Source organism: Falco cherrug, chromosome 7 (genome assembly GCF_023634085.1).
Source record: "Falco cherrug isolate bFalChe1 chromosome 7, bFalChe1.pri, whole genome shotgun sequence".
Classification (NCBI taxonomy): Eukaryota; Metazoa; Chordata; class Aves; order Falconiformes; family Falconidae; genus Falco; species Falco cherrug.
In genome coordinates this window covers 3,185,256-3,201,211 of record NC_073703.1, presented here as the reverse complement: position 1 = coordinate 3,201,211, position 15,956 = coordinate 3,185,256, and the positions used below count along the sequence as shown (strand labels likewise).

Genomic DNA, 15,956 nt, shown 5'->3' with positions numbered 1-15,956 from the left:
CGGGGCCTGCAGCAGCTGGGGGGCTCCACACAAGTGACACAAGCACGCGTGTGCAGGGAACACCAGGGTAGAGAGCCCACCGGTGGCCCTTCAGGAAAAGCCCCAATTGCCCATGGCCTTCGATGGGGCAGGGAGGGGGTCCTGACAGATACGAGCACACCAGTCTAGCCCGAAGCCTGTCCGGCACAGGTTTTCACCAGCAAGCTGGCAGAGCAGCGGGGAGCAGGCTGGCCTGTGCTGGGCACTGGTCGTGCTCTGGACTTCTCCCACCAGTCAGCCTCGCACCGCCCTGGGAACAGGGGGCTCAGCCCCGCAAACTGCCTGGGGAGACCTCCTGCACCCCCGCCTACGGGGCTGGGTCCCCCCATGGCTCCCGCAGCACCAGCTCGAGGGGCAATGCTGGCATTTGGCTTCTCCAGCCTGGCTGTGCCTCTCGGGGGGACACAGGGCTGAGAAGACACGTTGCAGGCCAAGGGCTGCCTTTCACCACGGCCTCCAATGCCTGCGGTCACAGAACTGAGCCAGGCTGCGAAAGCATTTCCCTGTTTGCCGAGGTCTTTATTTTTGCTTCACCTGAACAGGACATTAGGTGCTTTGTGTGCAATTCCCAAGCTTTCCTTTAACTGGTGTGTCTAATTGTTTCACCGAGTCCCCTGTCAAAGCTTGCTCCTTGCCATGGTGGCACAGGACTCACTAGGTGGGAACACACTGTGATAACCCTCAAGATTAGTATCTCATCAGATGATCGAACACAGAGCGGGAGCTCTAATTGCCACCTGGGCATAAAGGCCAGAAACACAAATGAGCTCTTGCTCATTCCTGAGTAAGGCTGGGACCTGCAGTTGCTGTAGGATTATAAAGCTACTAATGCCTCAGTTGTCAAGGCAAACCACAAGCTACAGGGCACCAAAGGAGCCCCACAGCACCAGGGTCCTGCCACACACCCCGTCCCTCCTCCCTGCACAGCTCTAACAGGGCTGTCCTGGCTCCTCCAGCTGCTGCATCGACACACTGAAGCAGGGGGGGGCCCGGAGGGAGCCCACAGCTCTGCCTGGGGCAGAACCGGGGTTGTGGGGGACAGTTGTGGAGGGCACTGCAGGGAGAGCTGTCACGCAGTGCCACAGCAAGGGCTGAGCCCAGGACAGCTGGGCACAGCCAGCCAGTGCTGTGAGGGGCTTGGTCCACACGACCCGCCATGTCTGGGACAGCCACTCCACCACCTGCAGCCCAGCAGGATTGTCCCGGTGCTGGGGCGAGAGGAGAGTCCCCTAGGAAAGAGCCTGCCTTTGTGCCAGCCTCAGGCTCTGCAGCCACCGCTGGGACCCAACGAGGGGCAGTACTGGGTCTGCCCTTCCCGAATGAGATCCTCCTGGGGGGACATCTCCCAGCCTAGAACCAAGGATGTTGAAAGGAAAAGAATTCCCTCCCTGCACTTCCTTTGGGATCATGCTGCAGCACTGACTCAACTGGAAAAGCAAGCTTGCTTTGGGGTTTCCTGGCTGCCATGTGCGGCGCTGGCCTTGACCCACATGGCCTCTGTGACACGGCCACGAGGGCAGCTGTGCTAGCCCTCGGCACAGGCAGGGCAGGCACCTGGCAGGGTGGGGTTAAAGCATGGCTCTGGCCCCTCTGCTTCCCAAATCCCCCTGCCGCAGGGTGCCAGCAAACAGACTTCCTGGAAGATAAAACCTCTTCCTTTCTTTTGAGAAGGCACACAGGATGGCAGACGTGGCTGCGGTGGGTTGTGACCCAATTTTGCCCAACTTCAAAAGAAATTTTATCTTCTGCGGCTGGGTGCCAGAGCAGGGGCAACTCACGCGGGCCAATCGCTCCAAGCTCTGCCCTCAACTTTCCCCAGCGAAACCTCACACCCCTCCGAGGCTGACGTGTACTGATGCAGGCAGCACCCACCCACTTACAGAAAACCCCTCGTGCCTGCCACAAAGCAGGCACAGCCCTCACCCTTCCTGACATACACGCCACCACCATCACCTCAGCAGTGCCAAGGGGAAGCTCAGGGGTTCCCCCAGCCCCATGTCACAGCATGGTGGGAGGGCCCTGCTGCACCAGAAGCAGCCCCGTCTCCCGGCACTGGCTGTCCCGAGGGCTGCGGTGGGACATGCGGCTGCGCAGGGGCCCCAGTGCCTGCAAGAGGGAGACCTGGTGGCAGCACAGAGGCTCGGCAGGGCTGGCTGGCAGCAGGCACAGCAGGAGGGCCAAGGCTCAGTGGCTGGAGAGGCAGTGACCGCCCAGCTCCAGCTTTGCCCAGAGAGCAGCTGCGCTGGCAGTGGGCACACTGCAGGCCCAGTGGGGGCTCTAGTGGCTTTCCCAGGCTGTGCCAGGGGAGTTCAGCAATCCCACCAGGCGCAGGATGTGTCCCGTGGCCCAGCCAGGCCCCAGGGAAATCACCGGTGATGCCAAGCTCTGTGCTCCCCCCGCCGTACCAGCAGGGGCCGGCTCAGCCTCTGAGGATTGTCACTGCCACCCCAGCCGCGTGCAAAGCACAGCCACACTCGAGAGAGGCAATGGGCGGCAGCTGGGGCACTAAAGCGGCGGCCCCAGCCACCGCGGCACCGGTGAGGCTCCGCCGCAGGCCCCCCGCGGGGCATGCCCCACGCGGCAGGCCGGGGCGGGCGCCAGGCCCCTCCAGCCGGTCAGCGGGAACCTGCCCCGGCGCTGCCCCGCCGCGCCACGGCCCTGCCCGCCACCCCGCCCGAACGCCACGGTGGAGAGCGGAAAAGCGGCACCCGGGAAAGAACCTCCGCGGGTCGGGAGCCCGGAGCCGCCGGCCGCCCCCAAGCACCGGCACCCACCCGCCCCCTGCCACAGCGCGGGGCCCGGCACACGCCGCCACCGCGTCCCCAGCCGGGAGGCGCCGGAGCGGGAGTTTCCCGGCCGGGGCTGCCGCCGGCTCGGCGCGGGACGAGAACGGCCGAGGGGGCGACGCGACGCGGCCCGGCAGGGCCTGCACAGCCTGCACCGGGCCCCGCCCCGAGCACCGGGGCCCGCACCACCCACAGCGCCGCGCGGCGCCCCGGAAGTGACCCCAGCGCACAGCATCACCTCCGGTCACCCGCCGCAGGCTGCGTTCTGCTTCCGGCGGAAGTGGGGGCGCGATTCCAGTTCCGGGTGAGCGGCTACGAGAAGCCGTTGTCAGCGGGCGCTGCTCGGCTCCCGTCTGTCCCGTTCCCGGCGCCACCATGGCGGTCCCCAGCGCCCTCATGAAGCAGCCGCCGATCCAGTCCACGGCGGGCGCCGTGCCCGTCCGCAACGAGAAGGGTGAGTGGGGGGGCCGCGGCCCGGGCCCAGCCGTGGCGGCGGGAGGAGGCGGGCGCGGGGCCCCTCCTGACGGCCCGGGTGCCCGCAGGCGAGCTCTCCATGGAGAAGGTGAAGGTGAAGCGGTATGTGTCGGGGAAGCGGCCTGATTATGCGCCCATGGAGTCCTCGGAGGAGGAGGATGAGGAGTTCCAGTTCATCAAGAAGGCGAAAGAGCAGGAGGTGGAGCCCGAGGAGCAGGAGGAGGAACTCGCCAACGACCCCCGGCTCCGGCGCCTCCAGAACCGCATTGCCGAAGATGTGGAAGAGCGGTGAGTGCTGGGGTCAGTGAGAGCTGTGCCTCTGCCATGCCTCCCAGCAGGTTTGCCTTAGCAGGCAGACTGGGAGCCTGCTCTGCTGTGCTGCAGTGGGGAATTGCAGAACCGGGCAGAAGCTGGGAGCGAGCTCCAGGCAGCGTGGGAGAGTCTCTGACTTCTCATGTCTGTGCCGTGTTGTGCCTGGGCCTCTGGCCCTGCCATGAGCAGTCCTTTCAGCCAGGAGTCACCACTTCCCAGGGCACAGCCCCACATCCAGGTGCAGCTGGGGGGGTGCAGGTGAAAACAGGCTCTGAAATAAAAATTAATGTAATGGACTGAGGTCTGGGGTAGTGGAAAGGGATGGGGTCATGGGAAGCATGCTCTGGGCAGGGAGTAACTGAACCTTGTTTGCCTTCTGCCATGGAGGTGCTGCTGTTTTCAGTTCCAGTAACAGGGAGACTTCCCGCTGAGAACTCTGTTCCTACTTGGTGCATGGGCAGGGAGGAGCTGCCAGTGCATGGCTGCTCCAGCCTCCTGGGAAAAAGAACATGTCAGGTTTCGCTCACACTTGGCAGTTCCACCACGGCCTTGTTAGGAATGATTCATGGATAACCAACTTCTTGTAGCCTTTTTACATTTGATGCACCGTCATTTAATCGGGGTCTGTTGCAGGCTGGCAAGACACCGTAAAATTGTGGAGCCTGAAGTGGTTGGAGAAAGCGATTCAGAGGTGGAGGGGGAAGCTTGGCGCCTAGAGCGGGAGGACACCAGCGAAGAGGAAGAGGAGGAGATCGATGATGAGGTATGCTTGCAGAGCCAAGTAACAGGCATGGGGAAGCCCCTGAGTGGTACGGGCTGGAACTGCCTTTTGCATGGATGTGTGGCCTGTCTGGTGCAGCTGGACAGGTGTCAGAGCAGGCAGTGACATAACTGGTGGGTTATTGTCCTCTTGCATGGAATGGGACGCTGGGAGAGGCCACCCTGCATCTGGAAGGATGGGTGCATCATCTCATAGCCAACACTCGACATCACATGTTTTTGGCAGAAGACTGAGAGGGAGGTATAGTGGGGCTGGTTGTCTGACTCCCATGTGTTTGCCTCCATTAGGAGATTGAACGTCGGCGTGGGATGATGCGTCAGCGAGCACAGGAGAGGAAAACCGAGGAGATGGAAGTGATGGAGTTGGAAGACGAGGGTCGATCTGGAGAAGAGTCAGAGTCGGAGTCCGAGTATGAGGAGTACACAGACAGCGAGGATGAAATGGAGCCACGTCTCAAACCTGTCTTCATCCGCAAGTAGGTGACACGGCCATGCTGGTCTGCCCTGGGCGAGGACACAAGACTTAGGAGCTGGAGGCTGAGCACATGCCACTGCCATGGTCTCATCTTCCTTTGCTGTGGGGCAGCAGTTCACCTCCCCAGGGTGGGGGAGCGATGGTCACAGCCTGCCAGGGCACAGCCGGGGAGTGTGGGGCAATCCCTCCACTGACAGCCCCTCATCAGCTGCCTTGGGTCGCTGTGGCGTCAGGCTGTGGGTCACAGTCTCGGTGGGGTCTGCCCAGAGCCCTTGGGCAAGTGCTACACGGTGGCAAAGGGAAGCTGTCAGTGGGCTGTGCTCCACAGCTGGTGGCTTGGTTGCTCGTGTGCACACCCGCAGCCATAGGGGAATAGTGTGGTAGCCCTGGTGAGGGTGATGCCGGAAAGGGGAGAGCCCTGGGCCTCAGCCCGTCCTTAGAGGGAGCGAAGGCTGAAAGCAGCAGCAGTGCAGGAGCGGGAGAAGTCAGCAAGGAGCTGAGCAGCTGTGCTGGCTCACAGGAAGGCTGAAGGCTGTTGTGGTCTCTGCCTGCAGGAAGGACCGGATCACAGTTCAGGAGCGAGAAGCAGAAGCCCTGAAGCAGAAGGAGCTGGAGCAGGAGGCAAAGAGGATGGCAGAGGAGAGGCGCAAGTACACGCTCAAGGTGCCAAGGGGAGGGCTGGGGGTCATGCGACGGAGGGGGGGGTCACCACAGCAAGCTTAGCGTGGTCCTTGCTGCAGATTGTAGAAGAGGAAGCGAAGAAGGAGCTGGAGGAGAACAAACGCTCGCTGGCAGCATTGGATGCACTTGATACAGATGATGAGAATGACGAGGAGGAGTATGAAGCCTGGAAAGTACGTGAGCTGAAGCGTATTAAACGGGACCGTGAAGAACGAGAAGCGTAAGTATCGTCTGTGTAGACAGGAGGCTAAGAGCCCGCAGCAGTCTTTGCTAGACATAGTGCCCAGAGCCCTCCCTTACTGCCTGCCCTCAGGGTGCCTTTGCTTCCATAGTCAGGAAAGGTGTAATCCCTCAGACAGTGACAGCGGCCGTCCTGGGAGGTGCTGTGGGGACGTGGGGTCTCAGGGGTTTCTCTCTTGCCCAGCATGGAGAAGGAGAAGGCAGAGATCGAGCGCATGCGGAACCTGACGGAGGAGGAACGCCGGGCTGAGCTTCGGGCGAACGGCAAGGTCATCACCAACAAGGCAGTGAAGGGCAAGTACAAGTTCCTGCAGAAGTACTACCACCGCGGTGCATTCTTCATGGTGAGTGGTGCCGCCGGGGCCTGGGCATGGCTGTGCTGGCAGCAGGGGCTGGGCCTGTGCGCCGGGCGAGAGCGCAGGGCCGGCTTCTCCCTATGGGCAGCCCCCACCGCAGTGCCTTGGGGCTGGGGGTGCCCTGGGGTGAGAGCCAGCCCTTGGAGGTGGCGTGGGGCCAGAACGATGGAGGTGATCTGAACTTGGCTAGCTCTTGTGGCAGAGGGCAAGCAGTGACACTAACAGGGGTGGGAGAGTGTGAGCAGTGACACCATGGTGGCCTGCCAGCTGCTGCCTTACAGCTGCCATCTGGGGCCCGATGAGGACTGGTACAGCCTGTGCTGCCTCACCCGAGCACGCTGCAGTGAGCGTTCCTGGCTGAGACTGAGTCAAAGCAGCAGAGCTGTCCCCATGCTGCTGTTTGGGCTGACAGACCCTGTCAGAACTAAGCCAGCTCTGCATGAGCTATGGCCCAGGCTCTGGAGAAGTGGCCTGAGAGGCCGTGAGGGGTGGCCACCAGAGGCAGGCCTGGGGGACAATGCTCATGTCCCCTGCCTTCGGCATTAGGTTAATAGGATTTAAGTACTGCAGCAGCCCCTGGCAGAGCAACAGTATCGGCTTCTGGTGGCTCTGCCCTACTTCTGCCAGTGCTTGCTGGAAACTTGCAGGCTGTGTCCTTCTCCTGCAGGATGAGGATGAGGAGGTGTACAAGAGGGACTTCAGTGCCCCAACCCTCGAGGACCACTTCAACAAGACCATCCTGCCCAAAGTCATGCAGGTAAGTGTGCTGGCTGGAGGGCACTTGGCCTGCCTGCCACACCGAGGGGTCGCAGCTCCTTGGGAGGGGGGAGTGGCGGGTCCCTGTGTCCTTCCGGGACAGCTGCTGACAAGCTCTTCTGCTCCCCAGGTCAAGAACTTCGGGCGCTCGGGGCGGACGAAGTACACACACTTGGTGGACCAGGACACCACCTCCTTCGACTCTGCCTGGGGCCAGGAGAGCGCACAGAACACAAAGTTCTTTAAGCAGAAAGCAGCGGGTGTACGGGATGTCTTTGAGAGACCTTCAGCCAAGAAGCGAAAAACCACTTAAGGGAGTGGGCAGGAGGGCGCAGCACGGCTGACAGCCAGGCAGGGCACTGCTGTGCCAGTGCCAGGAGCCTGGCCAGGGACCCAAGGGACACAGCACTGTGCCAGGACTCGTGTGCTGCCAAGCCCTCTGCCCAAGTGCCCTGCTCCCTGTGCTGCGGAGACCCAGTGGGCTCCCTGCTCCGGGTGCTGTGGGGGATGACAGCCTGTCCACGTTGGCCTGGCCCGTGGTCGCACCGCTGTCCCACCAGCAGCCGCCCCAAACACCTCGGCAGCACCCAGCAGGGCTGTGTGGGAGTGGTGCAACAACACCCCTGGCCCCAGCGCACCCACTTTTGGAGGAATTAGCAGACTTTTGTACCTGTCTGGTCCACAGCATCTTCCTATTGCTTGTACGTTCCCTGGTGTCAGTTTGGGCCCTTTTTTGGTGTGGAACAGCAGCGACGCCGGATTCTCACCCTCTTTCTGCAGGGCTTGGCTTTTCTACGTGTTGGGGAGGGCAGTTTGATTAAAGTGGTTGTTTTCTTACATGTTTTGGCCATGTTTGTGGAGCGCAGCCGGCCTGTTCTGCACCTTCCTGTGAACCATGGGAGGCTGGCACAGCCCAGGAGACACAAGAAGGGGCTGGGCACAGTGCAGGAGGGTGGCCCTCACTGCGCCTGGCTCACCACTGCTCCCCCACCCTCGTGCCTGGGTCTGTTGAGCACCTTGGCATGTCCCGTGCCAGTCGCAGGGGGGTCTGGGTGCTGCCGGCACAATCCTTTGAGCCCTTTGCAGCCCGTGGGGCAGGGGTGGGCACCCAGTGCAGACCACAGCAACAGCCCCCTCCCAGCAGTGCCTTTATTGGGTAAGGTAACACAGCCCCTTTCCAGCCAGTCTCATGTGTGGCAAGGGAGTGCTTGGCTGGCGCGGCGCTCAGTTGGTGAGGGTGATGAGTGCCTCCACCACGTTGCCCATGTGCTCCCGCAGGCTGCGCTCCGCGGCTGCTCGCGAGATCTCCATCTCTGTCATCTGCAGGGAAACAGGCACAGCCTCATACAGTGGCCGCAGAATGGCGGTGCAGGCTGGGCTGGGGGTCAGCAGCAAGGGCCGCGCACCCACCGCACCGCTGGTGGGCACCAGCCTCGGCTTTGGGTGCAGTTTTGGTGACCAGACATTGGCTGCACCAGCCTGGTGTCCCACCCCTACTCACAATCAGCTCCAGGTCCTCCTTCTTGATGGTCACTTTGGCCAGTTCCTTCTCCCTGGGTCAAGAGACAGGCAAAGCTCTGGTGACCGACTGGCACCCCTGGCCCAATCCGGTGACTGATGGGACCCCCCGCCCTGCTCCAGTGACCGACCGGCACCCCCTGCTCCGGTGATAAAGAGGACTGTCCCGCTCCAGTAACAGACACGGCCCCCCCAGCTCCGGTGGCCAGTCACTACCCCTGCAGCAGCGTGGGGTGTGCTCCGGGAGAGGGCCAGGCACCCACCCCAGCTCCCGAGGCAGGGCTGGGATGTCAGACCGGGAGGCCCCCCGGAGCCCCGAGCGAGCGCGGCCGTTACCTCTCCTGCTTCGCCTTCTGCTCCCGGGACCTTCGGTCTCCGATCACCGACATGGCCTGCAGGACGAGCGCAGTCACGGCGCTGCCCGGCCCGGCCGCCCCGCGGCACCCCCCGCCCCCCGGCCCGCCGCACCGTCTCCAGGTTGGAGCTCTGGATCTCCTTCTCCTCCGCGTAGTCCGTGACGCGCTCCAGGTCGGCCGCGCCGCTGTCGTGCTTCCGCGGCTTCTCGGCCGCGCGCCCGCCCGCCCCATCGCCGCCGCCACCGGAGCCGTTGGGCTCCGTCTCCAGCTCCAGCTCCACGTCGCCCTCCGCCGCCATCCCGCCGCCGCTCCCCGCTTCCGCTTCCGCTCGCGGCCGCCACAGCCCCCCGCTTCCGGTCACGTGCGCCGCCGCCGGAACCAGCGAGCGGGCGGCAGCGGCGGGCCAGAGCGGTGGCTCCGGCCCGGTGCCGGTGTCCGGCCCCTCCGTCATCCTCCCTGCGGGGAGCCCCCCCAACCCCGGGGCTTCTCCGCCGCCGCTCCCTAGGCGGCAGCCCCGGCCCGACCGGCTGGGTGCATCGGTGCCTCGGCGGGCGCTGCCCGGGCCTGGGGCCCGGGCCCGGGCCCGGGCCCGGGCCGGGGAGGGCACAGCCCTGCCCGCCGCCCCCGGGCTGCCCGCCGGCCGAGCTAAGCCGGGTAAGAGGGTTAAGTAGCCCGATTTGGCTCCTGCCGCGGAAGGATGGGGCTGGCCCTGTGCCACCGCGGTGGCCCTGGCTGTACGGGCGGCCAGGCCGGGGCCGTGCCCCCGGTGTGCCCCGGCACCGGGCCTCGCAGGCCCCACCTGCAGCGCAGCCCCGGGAGCTCGGTGAGGCCAGGGCCCGCCCGGCCGCCCGCCGTGGGGCACAGGCCGAGGAGAGCAGGGTCTGCCCCTGCCTGTCACCCGCCACACCGTGACGGGGACATGGTGTCCCCATGGGACAGGCTGCACCCCGCACTGTGTGGGCACCGGGTGGCTCAGGGTGCCGAGGGCCCCGCAGTGCCCGGTGCAGCTGCCTAGCTGCTGGGGCAGGAGCCGAAGCGCTGCCACCAGAAACCTTGGCAGCAGGATGTGTCCCTGCCGGAGGTGGCTGTGTGGCAGTGGCTGCATCCCGGGGGCCGTCTGTGGGCACGCAGGGCTGTGGGTGCCAGGACCATGCCCCCCCTGCCCGGCCGCACAGCTGCCAGGGCCGCCTCGGCAGCCGGCCAGCCCCGCTGCCACCTGGATGCTGCCTGTGTCTGCCAGTGCTGTGCCAGCTCCTCCGCCTCCTGTGCCTGCTGTACCACGCACCACACCTGCCTTTGTGGCAGTGTCTGGGGCCTTTTCCCCACCCCGTTCCTGGCCTCCCGCTGCTGCTCCACGTGCGGGGATGTGCATGGGGATGAGGCCACCTGAGATGTCCCGTGGGATCCTGGGGTGGGCTGACCGCAGCCAGCAGCCTGGCACCCACACCAGTGCTCACGTTCCCCCCACACCGCAGTGTGAAGGGGAGAGAAGAGGAAGAGCAAAAGCAAAAAAAAAGAAAAGTCATGAGCTGAGATAAAGACAGATTAACCTGTGAAGGAAAGGGGAAAACCAAACCCAACCCCAGCGCCGTGAAGGCAGGCGCTCATCGCCTCCCACCAGCGGCCCAGTGCCCAGCCAGTCTCCAAGCAACAGCCGTGCTGGCAGCCAAAACCCTTCCTCTGCCTCCAGCCTCAGCGCCAAGGACAACGCTGTGTCACCGACTGTCCCTTTGGCCGCCAGGGTCAGCTGTCCTGGCTCTGTGCCCTCCCACCTCCTGCCCACCCTTGCCTTCTGGCTGCGGGGGAGAGCAGGAACAGGGAGAGCCCCGGCGGGGGGGTGAGCCCTGTGCAGCCGCAGCCCCAACACCCACACCTCGAGCTGCCAAGGAGCTGAGGGAGGGTGACGCCAGACCAGCAAGCCCCCGCACAGGGCCTCTGCGGTGGCAACGTGCCCCCTGCCTCCCCCGGCTTTTCCCCAGCTCCTGCCCACTCTAGGGAGGTCTTGCTTCCCAGCTGGATGCACCTCATGACATCCTCCTGCCCTGCGGGGTGCCCGTGTCCCTTGGGTGCCTTGGTGCCCGTGGGTACCTTTGCACCATCCCAGCCCTTTGGTACCCCCATGACCCCCAGCCACGCTGCACCACGGCACCGCTCTGAGACCAGCCATCCCCACACAGGGGACAGCACCCCGTGGTTCCCCACATGCCACCCGTGTCCCAGCTGGCTGCCGTGGCCTCATCCTGCCCAACGAGGGGCCAGGGTCCCAAGCAGGCATCTCCATGGCCAGGGATCATTGGTGGACCCTGGACAGGCTCCCCACAGAGTGCCCCGCTGGTGGCTGCCAGGAGGTAGCAGTGAGCAGATGGTGGGGCGGGCCGAGCCGACAATCCCCCTAATCCCATCAGGGTGGGGGGGGGGGGCAAGCAAAGCCAAGCCGGGCCATGGCGGGCACACGGGCACACGGCCGCCTCCTGCACTCCCTACTCTGCCAGGTGAGACTGAGGGGACTGCCAGGGCTGGGGGCTGTGCTGGACCAGGGTGGGGGTGCCAGGCCAGGCTGGGGTGTCAGCTCTGGCCCGTTGGGATCCCTGCTGACCATGCTCCCCCCAGCTGTGCTGCGCCTGCGGCTGTGGCTGCAGCTCCTGCCGCGGGCTCCGTGTGTCCACAAGCACCCGCATCCTCTACACGCTACTGCATGTCCTGGCCTCTGCTGTGTGCTGCCTCATGCTGTCCCGCACCGTGGCCCAGGCCATTAGGGAGAAGGTGACAATGGGAGCTGGGATACCCGGGGTGCTGGGGAGCCAGGGGTCCTGGGGGTGCTGGGGGTCTCAGAGGCACTGGGGGTGGGGGGGTGCCAGGCATCCCAGGGGCACTTAGGTGTCCCAGGAGCACTGGGGGTGCCAGATTTGGCACGGGAGCCTGGAGTACTGGCATACTGCGGCTACTGGGAATAACAGGGCTCCTAGGAGTGCCAAGGGTGCTGGACATGTCAGAGGGGAAGGGGTGCCACGGGTACTGAAGATGCATGACTTGCCCAGCACCCTGGGTGCTGGGGATGGAGAAGGTATTGGGAATTCTGGGGGTGTCAGGAGTCCAGGGGTGCTGGGTACTGTGGGCACCAAAGGGTGCTGGGCACACCAGCAGCCCCATCTCAGCACTTGCTGTGCCTGCAGGTGCCCTTCTCGGTGGTGCTGTGCGAACACCTGCCTGTGGGCACAGACTGCGAGCGGCTGGTGGGCTCCTCGGCCGTGTACCGGGTCTGCTTCGGCACCGCCTGCTTCCACCTGGCGCAGGCTGCCCTGCTCCTCAACGTGCGCTCCAGCGCCGACTGCCGTGCTCAGCTCCAAAACGGGTACAGGGGCGGGGTGCAGGATGGGGCTGCGGGGGGCTGCCAGGTCCTGTCTCCCTGATGCTCCCTGCCCCACAGGTTCTGGCTCCCGAAGCTGCTGGTGCTGGTGGGGCTCTGTGCCGCCAGCTTCTTCATCCCTGAGGACACCTTCATCCGAGGTACGTCCCCCACCCTGCCTGAGCTGGCACCTGGACCCCTGCCCATGGCCCTGTGCTAGCTCCCTCTCTGCCCTGTCCCCCCCCAGTCTGGCACTACATGGGTGTCTGCGGGGGCTTCGCCTTCATCCTCATCCAGCTGGTGCTGATCACTGCCTTTGCACACACCTGGAACAAGAACTGGTGAGTGCCGGGATGCTGGGGCGCCGACTGCGTGCCTGTCCGCTGCAGACCCTCACCCGCTCTCCCGGCAGGCTGACCGGCGCTGCGCAGGACAAGTGCTGGTACCTGGCCATGCTGCTGGCCACGGCCGCTTTCTACACCCTTGCCTCTGCCGCCTTCTCCTTCCTTTACAAGTACTACACCCACCCTGCCGCCTGCCACCTCAACAAGGCACTGCTCACCATCAACGGCAGCCTCTGCGGCATCATGTCCTTCATCTCCATCACACCCTGCGTGCGGCTTAGTGAGTACGGCACGGCACAGGCTGCCACATCGCAGGGCTGGCTGTGTCCTGGGGCTGGGGGGTGGCCGGGGGCTCCCAGCTCAGGGCCAGCGCTCAGGCACCCAGGGAGGACCCAGCTCCGCAGGGCTCCCACTGATCCTTTCTGCACCATGGCACAGGGTGCTGAGCAGGGGAGGGGGTTTCCCGGGGCCCACGCAGAGCCCATCTGCCCGCTCATGGTGCTCTAGGGGCTCCATGGACACCTCTGACCCCACCCTTGCAGAGCAGCCGCGGTCAGGGCTGCTGCAGTCCTCAATCATCAGCTGCTACGTGATGTACCTCACCTTCTCTGCGCTGTCCAGCCGTCCCCCGGAGAGAGGTGGGTGCTCCCATCTGCTGCCAGCAGCCCCCCCACCGGGGTGTACGCCCATCTCACCTCCACCTCCCCGCAGTGCTCTACAAGGGGCAGAACCTCACCGTCTGCTTCCCGGGCGTCCGGCAGGACGAGCTGCAGGCGGAGGACACCACCGTCGCTGTCCTGGGGGCTGCCATCATGTACGCCTGCGTGCTCTTTGCATGGTGCGTGTGCCTGCGGCACGGGGTGCGGGGGGCAGAGCACCTGTAGAACCGTCCCCTCTGAGCACGGCCCGCCCCACACAGGGACTGTGCCCCCAGCATGTGGCACGGCCAGCAGAGTCGGGGATGTCCCAAGGGGTGGCAGGGCCACAGCAGGTGGGGCACCGGTGGATGGGCAGGGGCAGCGCAGTGACCCCAGGCATGGCACAGCAGGTCTCCTGCAGCCATGCTGGATCCATGGGGTGGGCTGGGGGCCTGGCACAGGGTGGTGGATGCCCATGTTATGATTTCTGCCTCTCTCTCGGGCACAGCAATGAGGCCTCCTACCTTGCCGAGGTCTTCGGTCCCCTCTGGATGGTCAAAGTGTACAGCTTCGAGTTCAAAGTGAGTACAGATGTTCCCCCTGCCCAGCTGTGCCCTGTGTCCTCCAGCCACAGGCACCCCACACCTGCCATCCCAAGCCCCCATCCCCACGCAGGGCCTGGGGCAGGTTTGTCCAACCAAGCATGGGGGGCTTCTCATGGCACACCCCAGCCTGCGCCGGCTCCTTGGAGCCAGGCAGCCCCAGTGCCAGGCAGGGCCAGATCCTGCGGCAGGGCTCAGCCCTGCAGCAGTGGCCGTGGGGCCAGGCAGCCCTGCCCTGGCAGCAGTTGCCACCAGACTGCTGTCTCTGCAGGAACCCTCCTGCTGCTTCTGCTGCCCCGAGAAGATGGAGGAAGAGCTGAGAGGTGGGTGCAGGGTGGGGGTCCTGGTGGGTGGGCAGAGCCTGTCCTCAGGTGCATGTGTGCAAGCCTTGGGGTGCTGGTGAGGAGGGTGTGCAGGAGCTGCCATGCCCCTGTGCTCTCACAGGTGCTGAGCAGACGTGTGAGCAAGTAGAGGAGCCTGCCAGGGGACAGTGCCTCATCCAGGACGAGCGGGACCGGGTGGTCTACAGCTACTCAGCCTTCCACTTCGTCTTCTTCCTCGCCTCGCTCTACGTCATGATGACCCTCACCAACTGGTTCAGGTAGGGCCCTGCGCTGCTGCCCAGCCCTCCTTGCTCTTGCTCCCCTTCCCTCTTGCTAGTGCAACCACCCGGGCTGGACTGCAGCCCCGTCAGCAGCATCACCCCGTCAGCAACGTCACCCCACCAGCTCCAAGCCGCTCCCCGCGTGGGCTCAGCCTGCAGCACTGCACTCCTCGCTGGCCCCGTGCTCCAGGCAGTGCCAGCGTCACCGAGCCAGTGCCTGCTGGGGAGGCACATGGCTCTGCGCCCACAGACAGGCACTGCTTCCACCAAGAGCAGCCGTGCACTGCAGTGAGATGGGCTGGGGTCTGCAGGGCTGGGGCAGCTCCACAGCAGGTGGGACGTGCCCAGAGCCACATGGCTGCTGTGCCATGAGGTGACCCTGTGGGGTGGCTGCAGCTGGCACCGGGATCCGTGTCAGCACCCAACACCTGCCCTCTCCCACCAGCTACGAGAACGCCGTGCTGGAGACCACCTTCACGCATGGCAGCTGGTCAACCTTCTGGGTGAAGGTGTCCTCGTGCTGGGCTTGTGTCCTGCTCTACCTGTGGCTGCTGCTGAGCCCCCTCTGCCTCCACAGCTCCCCCCAGCACCAGCGTGGCAGGCCAGCCCTGCGTGTCCTGCGACGACGACGGGCTTCACAGCGCATCAACGTCTCCACATAGTCCCTGCCAGGACAGACTGTGCTCAGCCCCGCAGCCGGCAGCAGCCAGGGCTGATCCCTGCCGTGCCCTGTGCCTGCGCCCTGGCCCTGCTGGCCTCCCCTGACACCCTGTCCCAGGAGACAGTGGCATCTGAGAGCGCTGGGGGGTGACCCGAGGGGTGGGTGCTCCCAGGGACACTGGTCCTGGCTGAGCCGGGGACAGCTGGAGCGAGCCGGGTGGTGGGTGCTCAGCCCCGGCTCCCCCTGGGTTGGGGGCAGCTGCTGTTGCACACCAGCTCCCAGCCCAGCCACCCCAGCCCTGGGGCCGCTGGGGGAGCGAGGGTCTGCCCCAGCCACCTCCGTGGCTCAGCCCACCCGCTGGCCACGTGCTCATTGTAAATAGCTCCTTGAATACATTTTTATATAAAACTCTGAGCTGAGCCTGTGCGATCCACCCACGCACAGACCACAGCTGTGGGGCTGGGCATGGAGGTGCCTGCAGTGCCCCAGCATCGGCCACGTCTGCGCAGCAGCCACGACCAAGGGCACCTTTGGGGCAGCTCTGCTGGAGAGGGGGGACAAGCTGGGGGGTGGCAGAGCAGGGAGCACTGGCCTAGGGCTCGGGGCTCCAGGAGGGCATTCAGCCCGTAGCTGGTACCCCCAGCACACTCCCAGCTGAGTCCCTGGAGGAGCCAGGGCCACCCAGGACACAGGGGTGACTCCAGCACAATGCGGTGCTGGGTGCACAGACCCAGAAGGTGCCCATGAGCCTGCAGCAGGGCCAGGAGCCGCAGGCAAACATCTGCCTGGGCAGCAGGGACTGCCCCAAGCTGCCTGGCCAAGGACCTGCCCCAGGATACTGGGGACAATGCCAGGCTGTGGGGTCCTGCGGGCACCATGCCCGGCCCTTCCCATGCCACCACAGCCTCTGCCCCTCCCTCTGGGAGCCCCGGGAAGGACAGAGCCCCCAGTACCTGCCAGCACCCGGTGCCAGAGCATCGGGGGGTCC

The 15,956-nt window shown here is 65.0% G+C and overlaps 3 protein-coding genes across 5 annotated transcripts; 2 read left to right on the top strand and 1 right to left on the bottom strand.

The window, feature by feature from the left end:
* The first annotated feature begins 3,103 nt into the window (after positions 1 to 3,103).
* On the top strand, positions 3,104 to 7,736 carry MFAP1 (microfibril associated protein 1). Its single transcript, XM_055716052.1, has 9 exons — positions 3,104 to 3,279; positions 3,368 to 3,587; positions 4,245 to 4,374; positions 4,680 to 4,867; positions 5,421 to 5,529; positions 5,607 to 5,767; positions 5,972 to 6,131; positions 6,811 to 6,900; positions 7,030 to 7,736. Exons 1-9 carry the CDS (start codon positions 3,201 to 3,203, stop codon positions 7,210 to 7,212), a joined length of 1,320 nt encoding a protein of 439 aa, XP_055572027.1. The 5' UTR covers positions 3,104 to 3,200; the 3' UTR covers positions 7,213 to 7,736.
* Positions 7,737 to 8,034: 298 nt separating this feature from the next.
* On the bottom strand, positions 8,035 to 9,838 carry HYPK (huntingtin interacting protein K). Of its 3 annotated transcripts, none has more exons than XM_055716049.1 (4): positions 8,886 to 9,093; positions 8,754 to 8,809; positions 8,401 to 8,452; positions 8,035 to 8,219 (listed from the first exon to the last, which is right to left on the bottom strand). In XM_055716049.1, the coding sequence occupies exons 1-4, from the start codon at positions 9,069 to 9,071 to the stop codon at positions 8,124 to 8,126; spliced, it is 390 nt and encodes a 129-aa protein (XP_055572024.1). In that variant the 5' UTR covers positions 9,072 to 9,093; the 3' UTR covers positions 8,035 to 8,123. The 3 variants fall into 3 exon arrangements, with proteins under 3 accessions (XP_055572024.1, XP_055572025.1, XP_055572023.1); XM_055716050.1 differs by having other exon boundaries at positions 8,035 to 8,272; positions 8,886 to 9,072; XM_055716048.1 differs by lacking the exon at positions 8,035 to 8,219 and having other exon boundaries at positions 8,393 to 8,452; positions 8,886 to 9,838.
* Positions 9,839 to 10,287: 449 nt separating this feature from the next.
* SERINC4 (serine incorporator 4) lies at positions 10,288 to 15,376 on the top strand. Its single transcript, XM_055716051.1, has 12 exons — positions 10,288 to 11,265; positions 11,384 to 11,536; positions 11,947 to 12,125; positions 12,201 to 12,280; positions 12,367 to 12,460; positions 12,532 to 12,743; positions 13,006 to 13,101; positions 13,175 to 13,301; positions 13,610 to 13,682; positions 13,975 to 14,026; positions 14,148 to 14,304; positions 14,753 to 15,376. Exons 1-12 carry the CDS (start codon positions 11,215 to 11,217, stop codon positions 14,967 to 14,969), a joined length of 1,491 nt encoding a protein of 496 aa, XP_055572026.1. The 5' UTR covers positions 10,288 to 11,214; the 3' UTR covers positions 14,970 to 15,376.
* The last annotated feature ends 580 nt before the right edge of the window (positions 15,377 to 15,956 follow it).